Here is a 23,033-nt window from a genome sequence, read left to right on the forward strand (position 1 = left end):
GAGAGAAAGAAAGAAACTGGAAGTTAGGAAGGAAGAAAAAGAGATGGCAAAGAAAGAAAGAGAAAGAAAGAAACAGAAAGACAAGAAGGAAGGAGAAAGGAATGAAAGGAAGGAAGTGGAAGGGAGTTAGGAAGAAAGGAAGAAAAAGACAAAAGAAAAAGAAAAGAAAAAGTGGAAGGAAGTTAGGAAGAAAGGAAGAAAAAGACAAAAGAAAGAAAAAGAAAAGAAAAAGTGGAAGTTAGGAAGAAAAAGACAAAAGAAAGAAAAAGAAAAGAAAAAGTGGAAGTTAGGAAGAAAAAGAGAACAAAGAAAAAGAAGGAAGGAAGGAAGGAAGGAAAAGACAGAAAAGAAAGAAAAGGAAAAAAGAAAGTGGAAGGAAGTTAGGAAGGAAGGAAGAAAAAAAAGAGAGAGAAATGCTATTCGCTCTGAAATTCTTTCTGGGTGCATCCAGGGGGGCCTCATGGCCCAAGCAAAGGTGCCCCACTCCAGACCCATAAGCCACAGCCAAGACAGAGGTGGTGGTCAGTGGCAGAGAACAGCTGATGGGGTGACACTCTGGGGGGGCACCCACCCATTTCCTTCTATAAAACCAACTCCAAGCACAGGGTACCTGCTTGACATGCTCCTTTTTATTACAGCTTTAAATATATATATATTTTCATCTTTTCTGTAAGAAAATGGTCCTCGCCCAAGGAAAACACGTCTCTTTTTTCGTTCCTGAGAGAGGAAATAGGATCCGTGTATTATCCCCGCTTGTGCTTTTAAATAACTAGTCAAGAGGGGCAGGCTTTGAATCGCCATCAGGGGTTTTTTTGGGGGGGGGAGGGGGGCGTCCCAGGCTGGGGAAGGGGCTCAAACTCCCATACAGATGGCAACCTACAATGGCTTTTAAACGTTTTTTCAGGTCGTGGAAGCCCTGATCAAGAGGCAAAAAAACATCCCAGGAAGTTGTAGTTTTGAGAAAGAAAATCTTTTTAAAAATTATTAAATAATGGTAAAGTAATTTTTATTTTAATTTAGGATCATCTGCTAAAGTTCCAAGGGTCTTCCATCTTGACTTGTTTTAAGACTTGTGGACTTCAACTCCCAGAATTCCTGAGGTAACATGACTGGAGGAGGAGGAGGAGGAATTCTGGGAGTTGAAGTCCGCAAGTCTTCAAGCGGTCAAGTTTGGAGACCCCTGTGCTAAACGATGCGTTGCGGGGAGATTTGGTGGGTGCTTGTGCTGGAAATGCACAGCGACATGCTTTAAATACAGGGGTCTTCAAACTTGGCAGCTTTAAGACTTGTGGACTTCAACTCCCAGAATTCCTCCACCAGTCACGTCAGCTCAGGAATTCTGGGAGTTGAAGTCCACAAGTCTTAAAGTTGCCAAGTTTGAAGTCCCTTGCTTTAAAAGTAGTGCTTTTAAACCGTGGGAACTTGAAGAGGTGTGGACTGCAACTCCCAGAATTCCTGAGGTAACATGACCGGAGGAGGAGGAATTCTGGGAGTTGAAGTCCACAAGTCTTAAAACAGTCAAGTTTGGAGCCCCTTGTGCTAAACGATGCGTTGCGGGGAGATTTGGTGGGTGCTTGTGCTGGAAATGCACAGCGACGTGCTTTAAAACAGGGGTCTTCAAACTTGGCAGCTTTAAGACTTGTGGACTTCAACTCCCAGAATTCCTCCACCAGTCACGTCAGCTCAGGAATTCTGGGAGTTGAAGTCCACAAGTCTTAAAGTTGCCAAGTTTGAAGACCCTTGCTTTAAAAGTAGTGCTTTTAAACCGTGGGAACTTGAAGAGGTGTGGACTGTAACTCCCAGAATTCCTGAGGTAACATGACTGGAGGAGGAGGAATTCTGGGAGTTGAAGTCCACAAGTCTTAAAACAGTCAAGTTTGGAGCCCCTTGTGCTAAACGATGCGTTGCGGGGAGATTTGGTGGGTGCTTGTGCTGGAAATGCACAGCGACGTGCTTTAAAACAGGGGTCTTCAAACTTGGCAGCTTTAAGACTTGTGGACTTCAACTCCCAGAATTCCTCCACCAGTCACGTCAGCTCAGGAATTCTGGGAGTTGAAGTCCACAAGTCTTAAAGTTGCCAAGTTTGAAGACCCTTGCTTTAAAAGTAGTGCTTTTAAACCGTGGGAACTTGAAGAGGTGTGGACTGTAACTCCCAGAATTCCCCAGCCAGCTATGCTGGCTGGGGAATTCTGGGAGTTACAGTCCACACCTCTTCAAGTTCCCACGGTTTAAAAGCACTACACTCTCTTTTTAGCCTGTTTCCTCCATGGTCTCTAGCCTCTGTCCTTGGGGCCAGCCCCCCTTGGCAGATGCCACCCCCCCCAATCACCCACCCCCTGGGACCCCCGCCGGCACATCCGCTGTTTCTCACAGAGCTGCATTTGCTGACTCCCAAGACAAGATCCGACGTTTTCAGTTCCCGTTTCCAAGTCAAGAGGCCCCAATTCGGCTAGCCAACACAACCAGGAGCAAAAAGGCCCAGCATCCACAGCCGGATAATGGGGAGTTTTGTTCCCTGGCGGGCGGACAGCAAAATAAAACAGGGACAGTCTAGCAGGCCATAAAGGAGAATATTTATATCGCTCAGGTGAATTGAGGGGCCCTTGGTGCTCTCCCGTCTCTCGCAGGCGTTTCATGACCCAACTAGGTCACATCATCAGTGCAAGTGGGACAAATGTGTGCCGCGGAGGGTTAAAAACAGACTGGAGGGCTGCTTTTCTTATTTTGTCTGTTCGAACTTGCAAGGCGATGCTTTGTTCATGCAGGTAGAAAGCTTTCCCCATTTACTCAGGAGTGGGAGGGCAGCCAAGGTCGCCATGCCCGCCTGGTCTTGGTGTATTTTTGGCTCTCCCGTCTTGCACACACACACACACACACCCCATAAGGAAGGTGGCTGCCCATCAACTTTAATCCTGATTTAATTATCCTCCCTGGCTGGATTATCTGGGCATCCAGCTGGCGAAGGCGGCTGCCTGCTTTGGGGGTGGCCCAAATGGAGCTGCCCGGTGTCCCAGAAGCCCGCGGTGGCCCCCTGACCAGCAGGGCCGAGAGTGGGAGGGGGACATGGGTCCTCCTAAATCAGCAGTGCCCCTCTGTTTGGGGGGGGGGCTCCTCAGCTTCCCAGTGGAGGGTCCAGAGCTCTGCAACCAACACATAGCAATGCCCATCAAGTGCGTGTGGGCGCACCCAAATCTAAGAAGAGATTGGACAGCCATTCTGAGCAGGGGGCTGGACTAGAAGACCTCCGAGATCCCTAGCCACTCTTATTATTCTATATAGCTTTGCTGGCTGAGGAATTCTGGGAGTTGGTCCACCAGTCTTAAAGTGGCCGGGAGGGGGGGGAGGCCTCTGGGATAAGGTGAGGTCTTCCGTCTCTCTCTCTCTCCCCGAAGGTTATTTTTAGGAAGCTGGCAAGCGAGGCTCTCGGGCCGGCTAGCTGGGAGCAGTGAGGCTGGGCCTGGCACCTGCCTGGGCGACCCACAACCGCAGGCAGCCCGAGGCGGCTATTTTTAGTCCCTGCCAGAGCCTCTTAGCTGCCCGAGGGAAGGGAACGAAATGTGCCGGCCATAAATTCCTCCCAGCTCAGCCTGGGATAAAGAATTGCGCTACCTGCTCCGCCATCTCTGCAGGTGCAAACGTTGCAGAAATAAACTGGGAGGTTTTTTTCTTCTTTTGCAAGCCTTCTTTCTTTCCTTCCCTCCTTCCCTTTCCTTCTTTCCTTCCTTCCTTTCCTTCTTTCCTTCCTTCCTTCCTTCCCATCCTTCCTTTCCTTCTTTCTTTCCTTCCTTCCTTCCCATCCTTCCTTCCTTTCCTTCCTTCCCTTCCTTCTTTCCTTCCCTTTCCTTCCTTCTTTCCTTCCTTCCCTTTCCTTCTTCTTTCCTTCCCTCCTTCCCATCCTTCCTTCCTTCTTTCCTTCCTTCCCTCCTTCCCATCCTTCCCTTCCTTCCTATCCTTCCTTTCCTTCTTTCTTTCCTTCCTTCCTTCCCTTTCCTTCCTTCTTCCTTCCTTCCCTTTCCTTCTTCTTTCCTTCCTTCCTTCCCATCCTTCCTTCCTTCCCTCCTTCCCATCCTTCCCTTTCCTTCCTATCCTTCCTTTCCTTCTTTCCTTCCTTCCCATCCTTCCTTTTCTTCCTTCCCTTCCTTCCCTTCTTCTTTCCTTTCCTCCTTCCCATCCTTCCTTTTCTTTCCTTCCTTCCTTCCCATCCTTCCTTCCTTCCCATCGTTCCTTCCTTCCTTCCCTTCTTCTTTCCTTCCCCATCCTTCCTTCCCTTCCTTCCTTTTCCTTCTTTCCTTCCTTCCCTCCTTCCTTCCTTCCTAGAACTGATAGTGTTGCCCAGTTGGGTAATGAAACATCTGCAAAAAAGCAGCCAAGCTCAGAGAGCAGGACCCCAGACTCTTCCTCCTCCTCCCACTAATTTTTTCCTCTCCCCCCCTCAACCATTTCTGCCCATTTGCCTTGCCTGGCGGGGGGGGGCAGAACGAGGCCTCCCCAGGACCCCAGAGTGGCTGGCGGTGCAGCAACTGATCCTGGAACTGGGCAGAATCAGAGACCTGGGCCTTAGCAACAGCCAGGGAGGAAGGGTTTTTTGGGGGGTTGGTGTTGATCTGCATCTACTAGGACCACCTGCAAAGGTGTTTTCCCTGATGGGGGAGGGGCTGTGGGGGGCGTCAGTGAGCAGTCAAAGGGCAGAATGAGCTGCAAGGAAAGGATTCCTCGTGCGTCAGTTTGCACACTGCGGGGTGTTTTTTTTTTGCGGGGGGAGGCACTCCAGATTTAATCCTATTCAGAATAAAACATGGACATTTACAATTAAAGTCTTGATTTGATAAAGTTGGCCGAACTTTCAGAGCGAGGCCCGACCAATAAAGCCCCCTTATATCCTTATCTTTCCAGCCTCTGCTTTTGGGGCCAAAGCGCATCAGGTCCCTCCCAGGCGGGGTGGGGGAACATGCCAGCTTTCAGAACTCAGTGGCACCATTTTCTCCCCCCCCTTTTTTTTATTCCCACGCCCTGCAGCACCCACGGCTGCTGCCCAGTGAAGAGGGACGCTGACCCCACCTCCAAAGGCACCTGAAGGTCAAACCTTCTGCAGAAACGCACCTGAAGGCTGCAACTGGCCTGGTTTTTAGTTTCAGAGACCTGCACCTCCCAGGTGACCCTGAGGACGCAGACAAAAAGACCTCCAGGCGGCCTCAAGGACCCTCTCAAAGGATGCAAATGACCAGCGGCCTGCAAGGAATAGAAATCCTTCCCTTCCCCACCATTCGGTCAGAGCTGAAGAAGCTCCTTGGAGGAGAAGTGAAACGTCTTCAAGGAAAAGAATAGAAAGTCTTGGGGGAAAAAGCCCCCTTGGGATGGTTTCAGAGATGTTTTGCTGCCCATGCGGGCAGCTTGGTGGGTAGCCACATCGTTGTTAAGGGTGGACCAACTCCTGCCACGCCAACCTCTGGGGGGTCCTTCCCCCCAAACGCTTTGCAAGATGCGCACGAAGGCCCCCAACCACCCAGGCAAAGACCTCAGAAGGTTGTCCGGAGGTCTACATCAGGGGTGTCAACCTTGGTAACGTTAAGCCTGGAGGACTTCAACTCCCAGAATTCCCCAGCCAGCTTTGCTGGCTGGGGAATTCTGGGAGTTGAAGTCCTCCAGGCTTAACGTTACCAAGGTTGACACCCCTGGTCGAAAGGTTAGTTGAGTTGCAGCTATTCAATCTACAGGCCACCTTTAGACATTTTCATGTGATTTTGATTCAGAATCAGAATAGAGCTGGAAAGGAGCTCAGAGGCCATCTAGTCCAGCCCCTGACCAGACAGGAGAACCTATAAGCACTTCAGACAAGGGACTGTCCAGTTTCTTCTTAAAAGCCTCCAGTGATGGAGCCCCCACAATTTCTGAAGGCAAAAGCCCACTGGGAGTTGCTCTCAGGGTCCGAAAGTTTCTCCTGAATTCCAGGTTGCTTCTCAACTTGATTAGTTTCCATCCATTAGTTTCCATCTATTGCCCTTCCTTCCTTCCTTCCTTCCTTCCTTCCTTCCTTCCTTCCTTTTCCTTCCTTCCTTCCTTCCTTCCTTCCTTCCTTCCTTCCTTCCTTCCTTCCTTCCTTCATCATAGAATCCCGGGTTGCCCCTTAGAGATCTTCTAGTCCAACCCCTACTCCAAGCAGGAGACTCTAAACCAGGGGTTGCCAACCAGTTGCCTGGAGAGCCCTGGTGGTCCGTGAGAAAATTTTGCTGGTCCGCAGAGAAATGTCCCCCCCAAAGCAATTGATCCAGGCTGCGCAGGAACACAAGGCTTGGATCGCTTGCGTTGCGGGCAACATGAGGTAGTGAGGGGAGGAGGGAAGGGCAGAGGGGGAGAACTTGCCCCACTCTCCCCCCCGCACCTGGCCTGGTCAGCAGCTGCTTCTTTCCGCTTCTTTTTTCGTCTGCTTTTGGCTGCACGAAGGAAAGCAGCCAAAGTCTTTCTTTCTCTCCCCCAAACTCTGCCAGAAATGAGTCTTTGGGACCCTGCAAGGCCTCCTGCTCCAAGAGGCTGTGCCGGCAAAGACTCATTTCTGGCGGAGTTTGGGGAGAGAAAGAAAGACTTCTGCGGCTTCTGCTGCTTTCCTTGCATGAAGCCAAAAGTCTCTCTCTCTCTTCCTCTCCCCTAAGAATGGAGCTGGAGACGGTATCCTGCAATCCCAAATAAAGAAGCATCGATTGGTAGGGATTTCCCTGCAGACTTTTGGGGGGATTTTCCCAGGGTCTCTGGTCCATGGGGTTTAACATTTATGAGTTTCGTGGTTCCTGAGGTCCAAAAGGTTCTGGAGACCCCTGCTCTAAACTGGCCATGCCTAATTCCTGCAACCAATTCTTCGTAGGTTTTGGTCATGGCCATTTCCAAACGGGACTTAAGAATTCCAGGTGACCCACAACCAGCTGTAACTTTAAGTCGGACTCAGCATTCCCCCAAATATTGACACACACACAGACACCCCCGCAAGAGGCTACCTGCATCCCACAGCCCTGATCTTTGGGGTGGGCTCCCTTTGCCCAACTGAGGGTTTCTTAGTGCCCGCCCGCCCCAAGAAAGTGGCAGCTTCTCAGCTTGCGCCACACATGCCCCAAGGAGCCCATCCCCCTCTCGCCCCCCCTCCCCCTTCCCCCCCCTGCCTAAGAAGGAGGCTCAGCTTTGACGGGTGATGCAACACAACCACACGGCGGGTCTGCAGGGGACGGAGAGAAAGTCACCCCCTTGGATGGCACCCATCGAAGCTGGGCGTGGTTTCCACGCCTGTTGTGTTCGATCGCATGGCGGGGGGGACTGGGGGTGTGCGGACTTTTCAAATCACACCTGGGAAACTTTTCCAGAAGAGATTGGGCTGTCATCTGTCAGAAATGGAGTAGGGTCTCCTCCTTGGGCGGGGGGTTGGACTAGATGACCTCCAAGGTCCCTTCCAACTCTTGATTATCAAAATCAAATCAAACACATCGAACACAACCCACTCCCCAAAGGAACGCAGGGGGGCACAAACGGAAGCCCCCCCAAAGCTGCCCTGGCAAAGCAGTCCTTTCAGTAACCCCTCCCCTGCCCACTTTGGAAGACCCTTCCCCAAATGCGAGAGAAGAGAAGAGGGGCTTAGGGAAAAGACCCCCCCAGCCCTCCCCAGGAATTAGGGGAAGCAGAGCCTGCTCTTTCCGAAGAGGGTTGCCCACCGAGCAATTTTGGGGGTCCCTAGAGGTTTGGAGGGGGGGAGGAAAAGTCCAATGACAATTGTTGGAGAAAGCAGGTTTTCTATTCACTCCCCCCTTCACATCAAACCTGGTTCCAGAGCCCTTTTGCAACAGCGGGATCCCCCTCCCCTTGTCCCACCGAGACGGCAAAGGGGAGGGTCCCACCAGGAGAGACCCTCCCGACAGAGTCTTTGGCAGCCCTCCCCCTCCCTCGGTCACCCCTGGGAGAAGGACCGAGCCCCAAACGGCGAGCCAAAGAAATGGGTCTGGGGTCTTGGCCCAAGGATGTTGGGATCTGGGAATGAGGGGGGGACCTGGGGGTCGGAGTTCCCACAATTCCTGCTGATCTTCAGCACCCCATTCTTGAGTGGGGGGAGGGGAGTAGAGTTCCCACCCAAACGAGCCCCCCAAGCAAGAGGGGGACTTCCTCGAACAATAGGGAGGGGGAGACCCTCAACTGCCCGGCAGCTGCGGAGGGAGGGGCGCTGCCTCCAGAGTCCGGGGGGGGGGACATCCTAGGGGGGAGTCGAGGGGAAAAAGCTTCAGCTAGTCGGTCCCAGAGGCCGGTTCTGCCGAGTCCAGTCTGGCTGCCACCTGGCAAGTCGAGGCTCCCGGACCCCCATCGGGAGGGGGAGTGGGGGGGGGGCTGCGCCACATCAGGCCCCCCCGCTGTAGGAGTAGTCGGCCTTGTTGTGCATCACCAGCTTGTTGTCCACAAAGTAGAAACTGTCCGACTGCGTCTCGTAGGGGTGCCGGACCATCTCCTGGACTGGGGGAGAGAAGCGGGCGGGGGGTCAGCTTGACCGGAGGCAGCCCGAACCCAAAGCACGCCAGGACCTGGCCCCCCTCCCTCCCCTGCCCCTCCCCCGCTCACTGAGGTCCTCGGAGAGCTGGGGGAACTCGTAGATGTGCTCGCAGGTGTTCTTGGAGGAGGGGATGCAGAAGCCGAACTGGAAGTCGAAGCTTTTGAGCAGCTGGTCCCGGAAGTAGTGCCTCTCGATCATGCGGAAGTGGCTGATGGGCTTCTCCCCCACGGTGAACTCCACCCTGCGGAGGGAGGGAAGGAAGGAAGGAGAGGAAGGAGGGAGCGTGGGTGTGAGGAAAAGAGGGGGAGTGGAGGGGAAGCAAAGAGGGAGGAAAAGAGGGAGGAGGGAGGGAAGAAAAGAGAGGGAGGGGAAGCAGGAGGAGGAAAAGAGGGAGGGAGGGAAGGGAGGAAGGAAGGAGAGGGAGCGTGGGTGTGAGGAAAAGAGGGGGAGTGGAGGGGAAGCAGGGAGGAGGAAAAGAGGAGGAGGGAGGGAGGGAAGAAAAGAGAGGGAGGGGAAGCAGGGAGGGAGGGAGGGAGGGAGGGAGGGGGGAGGGGAGAAGAATAGAGAGAGGGAGAAAAGAAGAGACGGGCTCTCATTCCCAGCACCAACCAAGCCGGGATTAACTCCCACCGTTGCCCCTAGTTTGCACATCCCCTCCAGATCCTACAGTTTGCAATCCCTGGCAGGGATTGGCTCCACGGCAGCACTCGCATTCAGAGCCGGGGTTGGGCCCTGCCTGGAATGGGGGCTGGGGGCAGGTCTACAGAGGGAAATTCTCATCCGTCCTTCCGAAACGTTGCCAGGCAGCCCAACCCCTCCCCCGGCCCAGAATCCCCCTGAGCGCGAAAGAGGGCCAACCCATGGCGAGTGCACAGATCCCACCTGGGAATGATGGGAACTGTAGTCCAGGACTCCTGGAAGGCACCGTGGCCCAGAAAGTGGGGGGTTGCCCCACCCCTGGAGGTTTTTCAGGGAGAGACTGGAGGCAGCCATTCGTCTGGACCGGTCTGGGGTTGGGCTAGATGACCTCGGAGGGCTCCTTCCAAGGGTGCAGGGGCAGGTGGGATAAAGCCAAACCCTCCCTTTCCACCCAGCACTTACGTGGCTCCCACTTGCCGCAACCGCAGGAACGCCGGGGTGAACTGGTAGCGCACGAAGCGCCCGGCGTTGGGGTCGCCCTCCTTCTTCCCGCCACGCTCCCGTTCTGGCAGGAGGCAAGAAGAGACGAAGGCCGGTTGCCCCGTGGCTGGAGGGGGCCCCCACCCTGCGCGCCCCCCTTTTGGAAGGCCATCCTGGCACGGGCCTCGCCCAGCCGATCTGCACCCACCCAACACACACACACACACACCGCCTGCAAAGGGATGCCCTGGCATGGCGGGACTGGCACGGCTTCTTGGTGGCACCGGAGACGGAGCCCAGCAGGGTGGAATGAGGGTCTAAGCCAGGGCAGTGCGACCATGGGCACTGGGCAACTCCTCCCATTCTCCCTCCTTTCTCTCTTTCCTTCCTCTCTCTCTCTCCCTCCCTCCTTTCCTCTCTCCCTCCCCTTCTTTCCTTCTTTCTTTTTGTCCTCTTGCCCCCTCCTTCCTTCCCACCCTCCCCCCTTCTTCCTTCCTTCCCTTCCTCCATTCCCCTCCACTCCTCCCTCTCTCCCATCTTCTTTCCTCCCTCCCTCTCCTTCTTTCCTCCCATCCACCTCTTATCCTTCCTCTCTTCCTCACCTTCCTGCCCTCCTCTCCTTCCTTCCTTCTTTCCTTCCTTCCTCCCTCCCTCCCTGCCCTGGCCTAAGAGACCCACAGCCCCGATGGGGCATGGAAGAGCCCCCCATTAACCAGGATCAGCCGCTCTGGCTACCAATGTTGGGGTCCCAGGGGCAAAACTTTTTTCCCATCTGTCCTATTTGACCCACTCAACATTTATTGCTTGAAGGAAAAACCAGCAAGGAAAAATAACCCTCCTTTTCCCACCCAAAATACATCCAAGGCCACTGTCTCTGCCACAATCCTCCCCATGTGGCCAGCACAGGTCATCCTCCACTTGCAACCATTCGCTTAGTGGCTGTTTGAGACCGTTTTTCACACTGAATGACCATCGCAGCCTCCCCAGGGATTGAAATTCGGACTTACGACGGTGGCCAGGTCACAGGGTCCGTCTTTTGGCGACTTTCTCACAAGCCAAATCAACGGGAGAAGCCAGACTCACTTAACAACCCTGTTAACCAATTGGTTCGCTTAACAACGCTGGCAAGAAATGGTGCAGCCATGGGGCAAAACTCATTTAACAACCGCCTCGCACAGCAATGGAAACTGCGAGCTCCGTGGTGGTCGTAAGTCGAGGACTCCCTGTAATCCCTCTCACTCCGGGGTCTCCCACCTCGGTCCCTTGAAGACTTGGGGACCTGAACTCCCAGAATTCCCCAGCCAGCAGACCAGAAATAACAGGCCTGGCGGAGGGAGGAAAAGGGCCACCTCCCAAAGTGGGTGAAGGGAGGGGCGCAGGAAGGGGAGGGGGCCTTCCTGCCCGCTGCCGTCTCACCTGAAGCCGGGGGCTTGGTGATCTCAAAAAGCACCGTGCCGGATTCCATATCCCGGATCTTAAACCGGGTGAAATCGATCTTGAAGACGTTCTCCTCCGGGGTGCACAGGTAATCTGTAGGAGGGGGGAAAAGCGCCAGTCAGAATGACAACGGCACGGAAAAGGAATGACTTACGACCGGGTCCTCGTACTTAGGACGGTTACAGCATCCTCGCAGCAAAATCCGGGCGCTTGGCAACCAGCAGGCATTGACAAGGATGGTCGCCTTTTACACCTGGGCAGGAGAAGCCAAAGGGAGAAGCCCAGGTGAGGCGAGACCCGGCTCAAAAACAGGGACTGGGACCTCGGAGTCCTAGTGGACGATCCGTTGAACATAAGCCAGCGATACGCAGCCACCGCCAAAAAAAGCTAATAAAATCCTGGGTTGTATAAACAGAGGCAGAGGATCAAGATCCCATGAAGTGTTAGGACCTCTTTAGAAAGCCTTAGGAAGGCCACACCTGGAATCCTGCAAGCAATTTTGGCCACCTCCTTACAAAAAAAGATGTTGAGACTTTGGAAAAAGCGCAGAGAAGAGCAACAACTAAGAGGATCGAAGGCCTGGAGACTAAAACGTATGAAGGACGGTTGCAGGATTTGGGCTTGGCCAGTCTAGAGAAAAGGAAGACTGGGGGGAACGTGACATGATAGCAGCCTTCCAGTATTGGAGGGGCTGCCCCAAAGAAGATTTGGGGGTCAAATTATTCTCCAAAGCACCTGAGGGTAAGACAAGAAGCAACGGATGGAAACTCATTAAGGGGAGAAGCAACCTGGAATTTAGGAGGAATTTCCTGAATGTAAGGACAATCAACCAGGGGAACTACTTGCCACCAGAAGTCGTGGGTGCTCCATCACTGGAGATTTTAAAGAAGAGACTGGACCATCACTCACTTGAAATAGCATAGGTTCTCCTGCTTGAGCAGGGGGCTGGACTAGAAGACCTCCAAGGCCCCTTCCAGCTTTAGGATACTATGTGCCATGAGATTAGCTTCCCCTGGGCTAAAAGAGATTCTCTGGCCATAAAGTCCGCCCTGCTGCTCCTCTTACTAGCCAAGATCAGTTCAGAAAACCAGAGTGAATCCAGCTCAACTTGGGCTGCTTGGAGGGAGAGCCAAGCTGGGCCCAGACGGAGCTGAACTCTCGGGGTTTGCAATCCGATTCCCACAAGACTGTCCCAGGGGGGCTTGGGGGGCTCCCTGAGAGCCCCCCCCAAGCGAGGGGAGTCGGACGGACCAACTTCGGGCCAGAGGAAGCCAGACGATCGATCGGTCCATGGGGGCAAAGCGGCAGGAAGGCATATGCCAACACCCTGAGTGCCCGTGTCTGCGGGGGGATGTCAGAAGAGGGGCTGGTGCTGCCTCCCCCGGCTGCCCACTCTGGAGGGGCTGGGACACGACAACCCCCAAATCCCCGCCCGGTTGACACACACACCGAGCCCACCTGGTTATGGCTCCCTCTGGCTGGGCCTGCCTGCCAACTGGCTGCCGATGCCCACCCACTGCCATGGCAACCATCTTCCCCTCCCTTGGCCGCAGGGTTGCCATAGCAACCCTGGGGAGCAATGCCCAGAGGTGCCAGAGAGCTGGTGAGGGGCCCGAGCAGCCCCCCACGAAGAGCTTAGCCTCTTCCTGGCACCCCAGGAAATCCTGCGCTCTCCCCCAGGAGCCCCCAGCGGCCCTGCCACGCGTGAGCCCCCCGCTCTTCCAGCTGAGGCTGAACCCAGGGAAGGAGCCGCGCGGGCTGTTGAGGGAGGGGCTTCCACGGGGCAGCTGTGGCTCCTCCCCGAAGCCCCCAGGGGCAGATTCCCCAATGGGAGTTCCATGGTGCACAGCTGGAGGAGGAGGAGGAGGAGCGCCTCCAGACCGCAGACCTGGCAGGCACAGGGGTCGCCCAGGCTGGGCAGGCTCTCCATGGAAGTCAGGTGGGAAGAAAGAGGGAAGGGCCTCAGCAGGAAAGGGGGGGCTGAGCTTTTGGGGGCTGGGAGGGAGGGAGGGAGGGAGGACAAGATGGGGAGGCTCTCGCTCCGGCTGGGCAACAGATCGCCAGGGAGGCTCTCATCGTCTCCCCGACCTGATGGAAGGAGATAATTGATCGAAAATCCCCCATCGACAGATCATCCCCGAACAAAACCACCTTGTCAAGCCGCCTCCAGAGATCGCCCGATCCCGAGACGGAGGGCCAGATCCCGGAGCGCTGGAGCTCCTAATTCCCCTACAAGCGCTGGCTTCCCGTGAGCAGCCCAGAGCCCATCGGAGCGCCTAAGCCCCGATCCCCAATCCAATGGCAGAGCGCCTTCCCCGGAGCCCGACTGGGGTGGCATTCAACTGTGGTAACAACTGGTTCTGTGGGCGTGGCTAGGTGGGCGTGGTCATGTGACTGGGTGGGTGTGGCTTTTTACAACCCCCCCACGTTTTTGGGCCTCCTGGGGGAAGCAGTAAGACAGCGAGGATCGCGGCACAGCTGATTGTTGGAACAGCTGATCATCCTCTCCTTCCTCCTCTCCTTCCTTCCTTCCTTCCTTCCTCCCTCCTCTCCTTCCTCCCTCCTCCTCTCCTTCCTTCCTTCCTTCCTCCTGGGCAAACAGTAAGAGAGCGAGGGATCCCGGCACAGCTGATTGTTGGAACAGCTGATCATCCCTCCTTCCTTCCTTCCTTCTCTCCTTCCTTCCTTCCTTCCTTCCTTCCTTCCTTCCTTCCTTCCTTCCTTCCTCCCTCCCTCCCTTCTCTCCTTCCTCCCTCCTCCTCTCCTTCCTTCCTTCCTTCCTCCTGGGCGAAACAGTAAGAGAGCAAGGGATCCCGGCACACTGATTGTTGGAACAGCTGATCATCCTCTCCTTCCTTCCTTCCTTTCTCCTTCCTTCCTTCCTTCCTTCCTTCCTTCCTTCCTTCCTTCCTTCCTTCCTCCCTCCCTCCCTTCTCTCCTTCCTCCCCTCCTCCTCTCCTTCCTTCCTTCCTTCCTCCTGGGCGAAACAGTAGAGAGCAAGGGATCCCGGCACAGCTGATTGTTGGAACAGCTGATCATCCTCTCCTTCCTCCTCTCCTTCCTTCCTTCCTTCCTTCTCTCCTTCCTTCCTCTTCCTCTCCTTCCTTCCTTCCTTCCTCCTCTCCTTCCTTCTTTCCTTCTCTCCTTCCTTCCTCTTCCTCTCCTTCCTTCCTTCCTTCCTCCTCTCCTTCCTTCCTCCTCTCCCTCCTTCCTCCTCCTCTCCTTCCTTCCTCTTCCTTTCCTTCCTTCCTTCCTTCCTTCCTTCCTCCTGGGCGAAGCAGTAAGAGAGCAAGGGATCCTGGCACAGCTGATCGTTGGAACAGCTGATCATTGGGAGGGAGAGAAAAAGAAATACCTTAAGGACGGACTGGGGAGGAGGGGCGGGGTGGGCGGAGACCTGTATCATGAATTAGATAATGGTTTATCAATTAACTGATTGGTGTAACAATTAATTAGTTAATTAACTACTGATTACTGATGTATTGATTAGTATAATTCATTGGTGGTTATTTATACTGTATCATTGATTGCCTAGTTGATTTATGTTGATTGTCTCGTACATCTATAGATTAGTTTAATTGATCAGAGTGACCTTAATTACTGATTTGTTCACTGATTAATTAGCAACATTATTATTAATTAATTGATTGCCTATCTTATTGAATAATTGTTATTGATTAGTGTAGCATTGATTACCAACAAATAAGAGAGTGATGAATCCATACCAGCAAATAACAGATTAATTCAACATTGAACACCAACAAATAAGAAGAACTCAACTACACATCTCCTAAACAAATCCACCAGGCCAGCCAAAGACCCCAAACCCTCCACTACCAAACACCAACAAAAGAAAGACATCGCTACCAATGGCTACCCAAACGACCCCTGCATGTGCTTTAAATGTTCTGAAACCATCACTGAAAAGGAGGATATCATTAAATGCTGCCACCTGTGTGACAACTACGCCCACCTCACCTGCTTAAAATTAATCTAACGCACAGCCCATCTCCATCAGCTACCTATGAGGAGGGGAGGGAGGAAGGAAAGGGGGGAGGGGAGGGGAGGGAAGAGGGGAGAGGAGAGAGGAAGGAACATGAGGAGGGGAGGGGAGGGAGGAGGGAAAGGAGGAAGAGGGCAGGGGAGGGAGGAAGGGAAGAAGATCAGGTGGGAGGAAGGAAGGAGGGGGAGGGGAGGGATGAAGAGGGGAGGGGAGGAAAGAAGGAAGAAAGGAGGGGAGGGAGGAAGAAGGGAAGGGGAGGGAGGAAGGAAGTATGGGAGGGAGGCAGGATGGGAGGAATGGAGAAGAGGGAGGGTTAGGACCCTCCCATCTCCCCCCAGGCTTCCAATGCCCCCAGTGTAGACCCCTGGGGTTGCTTCCTTACAAACCAAGGATCCGCCTGGATCCCCAGCCTGGATCCCTTGGTGCCCCCCAGCCCCCTCCTCCCTACCAGCCCAACCTCCTGCGAGGGGCTGCAGGAACAAAGGCTGCCAGGGGGCCATGAGTGACTCCCACCCCTCTGCTAAGGGGCAGGGTTTGGCTGAGCCCCTTTTGATCCAGACACTTGCTGGGGGGCCAGCCCAGGTGCCTCCCCCCCCAATAATTCTGAAGACCATTTGAGGATCTAAGGGACCCATGAGGTCACTTAGTCCACCTTCAAGTTTAAGCAGCTTAGGGGTTTGCCACCGTGGCCCCTTTAAGACTTGTGGACTTCAACTCCTGGGGAATTCTGGGAGTTAAAGTCCACAAGTCTTCAAGAAGCCAAGGATGGGGAATCCTGGCTTAGGGGAATTTGGACACACGCATCCAGCCAAGGGGAGCCCGCCTGCCCTCAAGATCTGATGTCCTGCCTGTGTGGACGCAGAGAGAGTCAGAGCCACCCCGATCTCCTTTGGTGTGAGACCCTCTGAGCTCTTCAGAGGGCGTCCATCTCGTCTTGGTACCCTTTCCCCACGCTCCCCTCTCTCTTTTCCGCACTGTGTCCCTGATTATCCTGGATCCGTCCACCCTTCTCCTCCGGGCATAGGATTTGGGGAGGGGGTCTATCCAAAGAAAAACGGAGTAGAGGCACAACTTTGGTCTGCGGACATTGGACACCCGTGGGGGGTCTCCAAACGTGGCCCCTTTAAGACTTGGGGACTTCAACTCCCACAATTCCCTAGGGCCAATGCCACAGCTCTGAAACGCTTCCTTCAGGACCTTACAGTCTTTTATTTTTATTTATTTAGTTGCATTCCATCTCTATTATTTCAATAATCATTTATAAAAGGTGGCAAAAACACACATAATACTCCTTCTTCCTCCTATTTTCCCACGACAACAACCCTGTGAGGTAGGTTGGGCTGAAAGTGAGGGATTGGCCCAAAGTCACCCAGCCGGCTTTTGTGGCTGAGGCGGGACTAGAACTCCCAGCCTCCTGGTGATTGGCCCAAAGTCACCCAGCCGGCTTTCGTGGCTGAGGCGGGACTAGAACTCCCAGCCTCCTGGTGATTGGCCCAAAGTCACCCAGCCGGCTTTCGTGGCTGAGGCGGGACTAGAACTCCCAGCCTCCTGGTGATTGGCCCAAAGTCACCCAGCCGGCTTTCGTGGCTGAGGCGGGACTAGAACTCCCAGCCTCCTGGTGATTGGCCCAAAGTCACCCAGCCGGCTTTCGTGGCTGAGGCGGGACTAGAACTCCCAGCCTCCTGGTGATTGGCCCAAAGTCACCCAGCCGGCTTTCGTGGCTGAGGCGGGACTAGAACTCAGGGTCTCTTACTTTCTAGCCTTAATCACTACTAGATGAAACTCTCTTTATCGTTACGGTCCTTCCAAGAGCCTCCCAATAGCCAAAGCACCAAAAAAGAACGTTGGCCGGAACTGGGAATGTCTCGTCGGATGGAAAGAAGGACCAGGGGAGACAGGAGAGCATCTTCCAGCATCTGAGGGGCTGCCCCAGAGGAGAGGCAGTCAAGCTCTTCTCCAAGGCACCTGAAGGCAGGACAAGAAGCAACAGATGGAAACTGACCAAGGAGAGAAGCAACCTGGAATTGAGGAGAAACTTCCAAACAGGGAGGACAATTAACCAGTGGAACTGCTGGCCACCAGAAATCGTGGGGGCTCCATCACTGGAGGCTTTTAAGAAGGGACTGGACAGCCACTTGTCTGGAATGGTATCGGTTCTCCTGCTTGAGCAGGGGGGGCTGGACTAGAAGACCTCCAGGGTCCCTTCCAAGCCAGTTATTCTTAACAGAAGCTCCCTTGCCCAGGCAGAGGGTGTGTGCCTGGTGCCAATTTGCACAGCCTGCCTCCCCCTTCGTCGTCTCCCTGACACCTGCCAATCACCGGCTGGGTTACAAGCACGAGAGGCAGGGACACCTCCAGCCCGGCTGGTTGCGAAATCTCCTCCCAGCAGCCTCCCACCAACCGCCTCCCTATGCTGCAGCTGCGATTCATTTCCTTTTGCCGAAGCCACAACCTCTCGTGGCCAAACGAAATCTCAATGCCATTCGGAACACAGACAGAGTCGGAAGGGACCTTGGAGGTCTTCTAGACCAGCCCCTTGGTTCAAGCCATAGTCCTAATAGAAGGGGTGTCCAACTTTGGAACTCTAAGCCTTGTGGACTTGTGAACTCCCAGAAATGTCTGTCTAGGCTCTTAAAAACCTCCAGTGACGGAGCACTGGATATTCTCTGACAGAATATAGAATAACTGAGTTGGGAGGAACCTTATAGGTCATCTAGTCCAGGGGTCGTCAACCTTTTGGACCTCAGGGACTGCCAAACTCATCATTTTATATCCTGCAGACCACTAATATGAATTTTGACTGATGGGGGCTGCAAGAAAATAGTCTGCAGGAAAATCCCCCACCCCGTTTTTCTACCGATCGATCGTTCTTTATTTGGGATCGCAGGATACCGTCTCCAGCTCCGTTCTCGGAGAGAGAAAGAGAGAAAGAGAGAGAGAGAGACTTTTAGCTTCGTGCAAGGAAAGCAGCAGAAGCCGCAGAAGTCTTTCTTTCTCTCCCCCAAACTCCGCCAGGAATGAGCCTTTGCCGGCACAGCTTCTTGGAGCAGGAGGCCTTGCAGGGTCCCAAAGACTCATTTCTAACAGAGTTTGGGGGAGAGAAAGGAAGACTTTCGCTGCTTTCCTTGCGTGCAGCCAAAAGCAGACGAAGAAAGAAGCGGAAAGAAGCAGCCCGGTGGCCAGGCCAGGCACGGTGGGGCAAGTTCTCCCCCTCCGCCCTTTCCCCCTCCCCTCACTCCCTCGTGTTGTTCGCAATGTAAGCGACGCAAGCCTTGTGTTCCCGTGGGCCATGTGGGCAGCACAGCCTGGATTAATTGCTTTGGGGGGGGGGACATTTCTCTGCAGACCCCCCAAATTTTCTTGTGGGCCACAGTGGTCCCCAGCCCACCGGTTGGCAACCACTGTTCTAATCTAACCCACTGCTGGAGCTGGAGAGCCTCTACCAGACGTGTCCAATTCTGGGAACTTTTAAGACTTGTGGACTTCAACTCCCAGAATTCCCCATCCAGCACAGTACAGCTGCCTGGGGAATTCTGGGAGTTGAAGTCCACAAGTCTTAAAGTTCCAAAGTTGGACATCCTTACTCTTATTCCAGTCCGAAAAGTTCCAAATTCAGTTGTATGAATAGGATCGCCATTGCGAGGGGCAACTCTGCGCCCCAGGCCAAAATGGTAATATTTTTTAAAAAAATTAATTTTAATTCAGTCACAATTTCAGCCATTTGCCCGCCTTCGGCTCTTTCCTCTGTTCCAACCAGCAGCCGAGAAGTTGTGCAAAACCAGGAAATGTCTCACAGCTATTTCTGCTTCCGAGGGTGACGTCATTTCCAGACAGAACCAGACCGAAAGGGGCTTTGTTCTGAACAAATACATTTCATAGTTTAAAGAAATTAAATAGAGTAACAAGTGGAAAGTCCTTAAAGAGAGGCCCAACCTGGAATTAAGGAGAAACTTCCAGACAGTGAGAACAATTAACCAGTGGAACTACTTGCCTCCAGAAGTTGTGGATGCTCTAACACTGGAGGTTCTTAAGAAGAGACTGGCGTGGACAATCACCCGTCTGAATAGGGCTGGCATAGGGTCTCCTGCTTCAGCAGTGGGGTTGGACTAGAGGACCTCCAAGGTCCCTTGCACCAATGTTCTATTATTAATGTGCACAACAGAATAATCTCGAAACCACCGCAAAGGCAGGCAAGTTGTGCCCCACCGAAAACTGGCAGGAAAAAGAGCATACAATAAGGAGACAGACCAGCTTAGAACCGAGTTTTACAGATTAACAGAGTGGGAAGGGACCTGGTAGGTCATCTAGCCCAACCCACCGCCACCCAAGCAGGAGACTCTACACCATTTCTAACCGATGGCCGTCAAGTCTCTTCTGGAAAGCCTCCAGGGATGAAGCTCCCACAACTTCTCTTCCGTGGGTTGATTGCTCAGAAAATTCCTCCTTATTTCCAGGTTGAATCTCTCCTTGTTCAGTTTCCATCCATTCTTCCTTGTCTGGCCTCCGGGTGCCTTGGAAAATAGCTTGACCCCGCCCCCCTCCTCGCTCCTCCACTGGCACCTCTTGGCAGCTGCCGGCTCCAGAAGATGCCCCCCCTCCCCAGGCCCTGCTCAGTGACCCCCCACCTCCACCTCAGGAAGACAGGATTACGTCCCACCTCCAAGGGATTTGGGCAAGATAAGTTCATTAGCCAAGGACAAGAGAGCTCCAAATAGACAGCTGATCTGTCAAGGAAAAACGGCCGGGCGGGGTGACCGGAGCCGCCTCAGGGCCCCCAGCCCTTCCAGAAAGTCAGGGGGCAGCCACTGTGGTTGCCCACCTACCGACCCAGGAAACCAGGCCACGCACTAGCTAAGTTCAGCCATGCCCGAAAATATGCACCACCAACAAACAATATTTGCAATTCACACATTCCGGCTGGCTTCCAAAGCAGACCTGGGCATTTTTTTAATGCCCCATGGGCCATATCAGGCCCATCTGTGCAGGTAATCCTCGACTTACAACAGTTCATTTAGTGACCGCACTGAAAAAGAGGACTTATGCCCGTTTTTTCACACTTACGACTACTGCAGCATCCCCATGCTGGTCAGGCAATCGAATTTGGACACTTGGCCACTGACTCATACTTATAACGGTCGCAGCGTTCCCCAGGGTTCACGGGGACCCCTTTTGTGACCTTCTGAGAAGCAAAGTCAATGGGGAAAGCCGGATTCGCTTAATGACTGTGTGACTCATTTAACAACTGCAAGGGTTCACTTAACGACCGTTGTCAGGGTTCCAGAACAACCCAATTCCAATTAAAAACTCTGAGACCAGCATTTTCTCAAAGTTTCCTTTTTATTAGAGCAATAATGGCTTCCAAATGGCAGGAAAAGTCAAAAGTGGGACAAAACAAATGTTTCACTTAGCAACATAAATTGTGGGCTCCGTCGTGGTCGTAAGTCAAGGACTATCTGCATTGCTTTTATTTTGAAGGTCGGCTGCTAATCCCCCACCCCCATGGACGTAGGTGTGATTGTGCGTGCCTTACACACCTTCCCAGCCCTCCACAACAATCCCAATTTCTCAAGTGGCCCTGTGGGGAAATTCATGGCCCATCCGCTGTTCCAGGATGGCGCAGCTGGGCAACAGGACACTCAGCCACGGACACCCAACAGGTGCCACCAGCATGGTGACCTCCAGTAAATGACACGAATTGTCACTGGTGTCAGAGCGGAACAAGTGAGGTCATTTCCTCCCCCCCCCAGGGGAGAGGAAACCAAGGGGGAGAGAGAGAGCTGCTTGCACAGAATGAAACAAGAAAAAGAAAGAAATATTCTGATTTTAGGTGGCAGGTGAGAATTTGTTGTCAGGGTGCATCAAGCACACTTCCGGCTTTTTTCGGACAGAGCGTGTGACTTTCTCCCCAACAGTTATTGTGCAGTAATGTTTCCCAACCTTGGCAGCTTTCAGAGGGGTGGACTTCAACTCCCAGAATCCTCCAGCCAGTATGATTTAAGGCCGGGGTCTCCAACCTTGGCCACTTCAACTCCCAGAATCCTCCAGCCAGCATGCCGAGTTGAAGTCCATTCATCTTAAATCAGGGTCTCCAACCTTGGAGTTGGAGTTCTGGGAGTTGAAGTCCTCCAGGCTTAAAGTGGCCACGGTTGGAGACCCCCGATTTAAGGATGAATGGACTTCAACTCCGCATGCCGGCTGGGGAATTCTGGGAGTTGAAGTCCACCCTTTGAAAAGCGGTTCAAGTTAAAAAAACACCCTTGTGGAGTAAACTAAACTGCCAAACACCCAGGGACCCTCATGAGGTCTCCAAGCCCACTTGTGAACTGGCTTAATGTTGGGATGCAAGTGGATGCCACCCGGTGCCCGCTGGGTGTCCTTTGGCAGTCTAGGATCTTCCGGAAGGCCATTGGCAGAACCGGGCGGGATTAAGGATTTGCTGAGATCTGTTAGGATGATTTGAAAGACAAAATAAGATGCTAAATAAGATGCTCCTTTGCTTCCCGTCACGCTCCTTCTCATCCACTCCCCACCCTCCCTAATGCCCAGTAATCTTGGACTGACCTCAAGGCACAGGAGAGATGCACCTGCTGCTTGGGGGGGGGGGGTTAAGCCAGGGCCATGCCAGGCCTTGGAGGGCAGAGCTGCCAGGTCTCAGGAAAGGGGAGGTCTCGAAACCAGGGGCAGCAACAGCTTGGCAGCCCCCTCTGCTCCCTTAAAGCTCATCTGGGGGGGCTGGAGACCCCCAGCCTCCCATTTGCGGCAGCCTTTCCCCAGGGAGAACCCAGGGTGTGTGTGTGTGATGGGGGAGATGCTCCTCACCTGTGGATTCTCCCTTTGGGAAACTGGGTCAATCTTTGCACTGGAGGGGTGTGTGTGTCTGTGTGTCCCATGGGCTGCCTTGACCCAACCCCAAGAGTTCTTCCTCCGGGTTCACACAACCGCAGCTTAACCCTGCTTAAGACTCAGGGGCTTAGCCAAGGGTCAGGGCAGGCCAAGAGCCCTTGGGAAGAGGAGGGCCGGGAGGGGGCGCGGGGGGGCAGCTTCGGGGCCAGGCTCTGCCGGGGCTCGGAAGAGGAAGCGGGCCGGCCCCTCCAAAGAACCTGGGAGACGCCCAACGCGCCCCGCTTCCCCTCGGCCGCTTCTCCGCCCGGAGGAGCTTCTTCCGCGGGGCCCGGCTGGCAAGGGCCCCCCTCGCCCTCCCGGGGCCGGCCAAGAGGCTGCAGCCCCGCTTCCCCGGCCACGCTCCCCGGGAGCAACTTCGTGCTCCGGCCAAGCCCTCCCGGACGCCCCCTCATGCCGGCGGGGCTCGGAGCCAGCGGGGCGCGGGGCAAAGCAGCCCCGCCGGATGAGGGGGACCCCTCGAAGGACCGGGGCCCCCGAGGCTCCGCGCGCCCTGCGTCAGAAGCGCCCGAGGCGGCGCAGCGCAGCCCGGCTGGCTCCTCGCTCCCTCCCGCGGGGGTCCCGAGCCTGCCCGCCCCCGCCTCACCTGAAGTGATCTTGCCCAGCCCCAGCACGTCCTCGGGGCTGATGGCCGCCTTGCGCAGCAGCTCCTCCTCGGTGCACAGGCCGGCGGTGGCGGCGGCTGCGCCCGCTCCGGCTGCTCCGTTGGCCGCGGCGCCGCTGCTGCCCTTCTTCACCTTCATGGTGCCGCCGCCGCCGCCGCCGGTGCGGATGCTGCTGCAGCCGCCGAGACTGGAGCCACTGGAGCTGCGCGCACCCCGCCGCCGCCGCTCCTCCTCCTCCCTGTCCGCCCGGCCAGGCCCGGCCGCGCGCCCTAAGCCCTGGGCGGCTGCAAATCCTCCCCTCCGGCCCCGGCTCCGCCCCGGAGGGAGGACCAGGGCGCCCCGGAGCACGTGCAGAGCGCCGCCCACCGGCTCGCCAGCTGAGAGAGAGAGGGGAGGGGGACACACGCCCCTGGTCGTCCAGGGATGGCGGGGCAAAGCGGCCCCTGGGCATGTG

The 23,033-nt window shown here is 54.6% G+C and overlaps 1 protein-coding gene across 1 annotated transcript; it reads right to left on the reverse strand.

Moving 5' to 3' along the window:
- Positions 1-7,749: 7,749 nt before the first annotated feature.
- Positions 7,750-22,811, reverse strand: UNC119 (unc-119 lipid binding chaperone). The gene is made up of 5 exons (XM_087955649.1): positions 22,561-22,811; positions 11,051-11,164; positions 9,617-9,719; positions 8,584-8,756; positions 7,750-8,478 (listed from the first exon to the last, which is right to left on the reverse strand). Exons 1-5 carry the CDS (start codon positions 22,715-22,717, stop codon positions 8,366-8,368), a joined length of 660 nt encoding a protein of 219 aa, XP_087811775.1. The 5' UTR covers positions 22,718-22,811; the 3' UTR covers positions 7,750-8,365.
- Between the last annotated feature and the right edge of the window lie 222 nt (positions 22,812-23,033).

This window comes from Notechis scutatus, chromosome 1 (assembly GCF_049901735.1).
Source record: "Notechis scutatus isolate UNSWTSFEM ecotype Mainland chromosome 1, rNotScu1.2, whole genome shotgun sequence".
In the NCBI taxonomy this organism is placed as follows: domain Eukaryota; kingdom Metazoa; phylum Chordata; class Lepidosauria; order Squamata; family Elapidae; genus Notechis; species Notechis scutatus.

Coding starts and splice junctions, on each gene's coding strand:
- UNC119 (XM_087955649.1), bottom strand. CDS start 22,717: ATGAAGGTGAAGAAGGGCAGCAGCGGCGCCGCGGCCAACGGAGCAGCC. Junction 8,757..9,616: donor TTGCGGCAAGTGGGAGCCAC/GTAAGTGCTGGG, acceptor CTCCCTCCGCAG/GGTGGAGTTCACCGTGGGGG. Junction 8,479..8,583: donor CCAGCTCTCCGAGGACCTCA/GTGAGCGGGGGA, acceptor TCTCTCCCCCAG/TCCAGGAGATGGTCCGGCAC.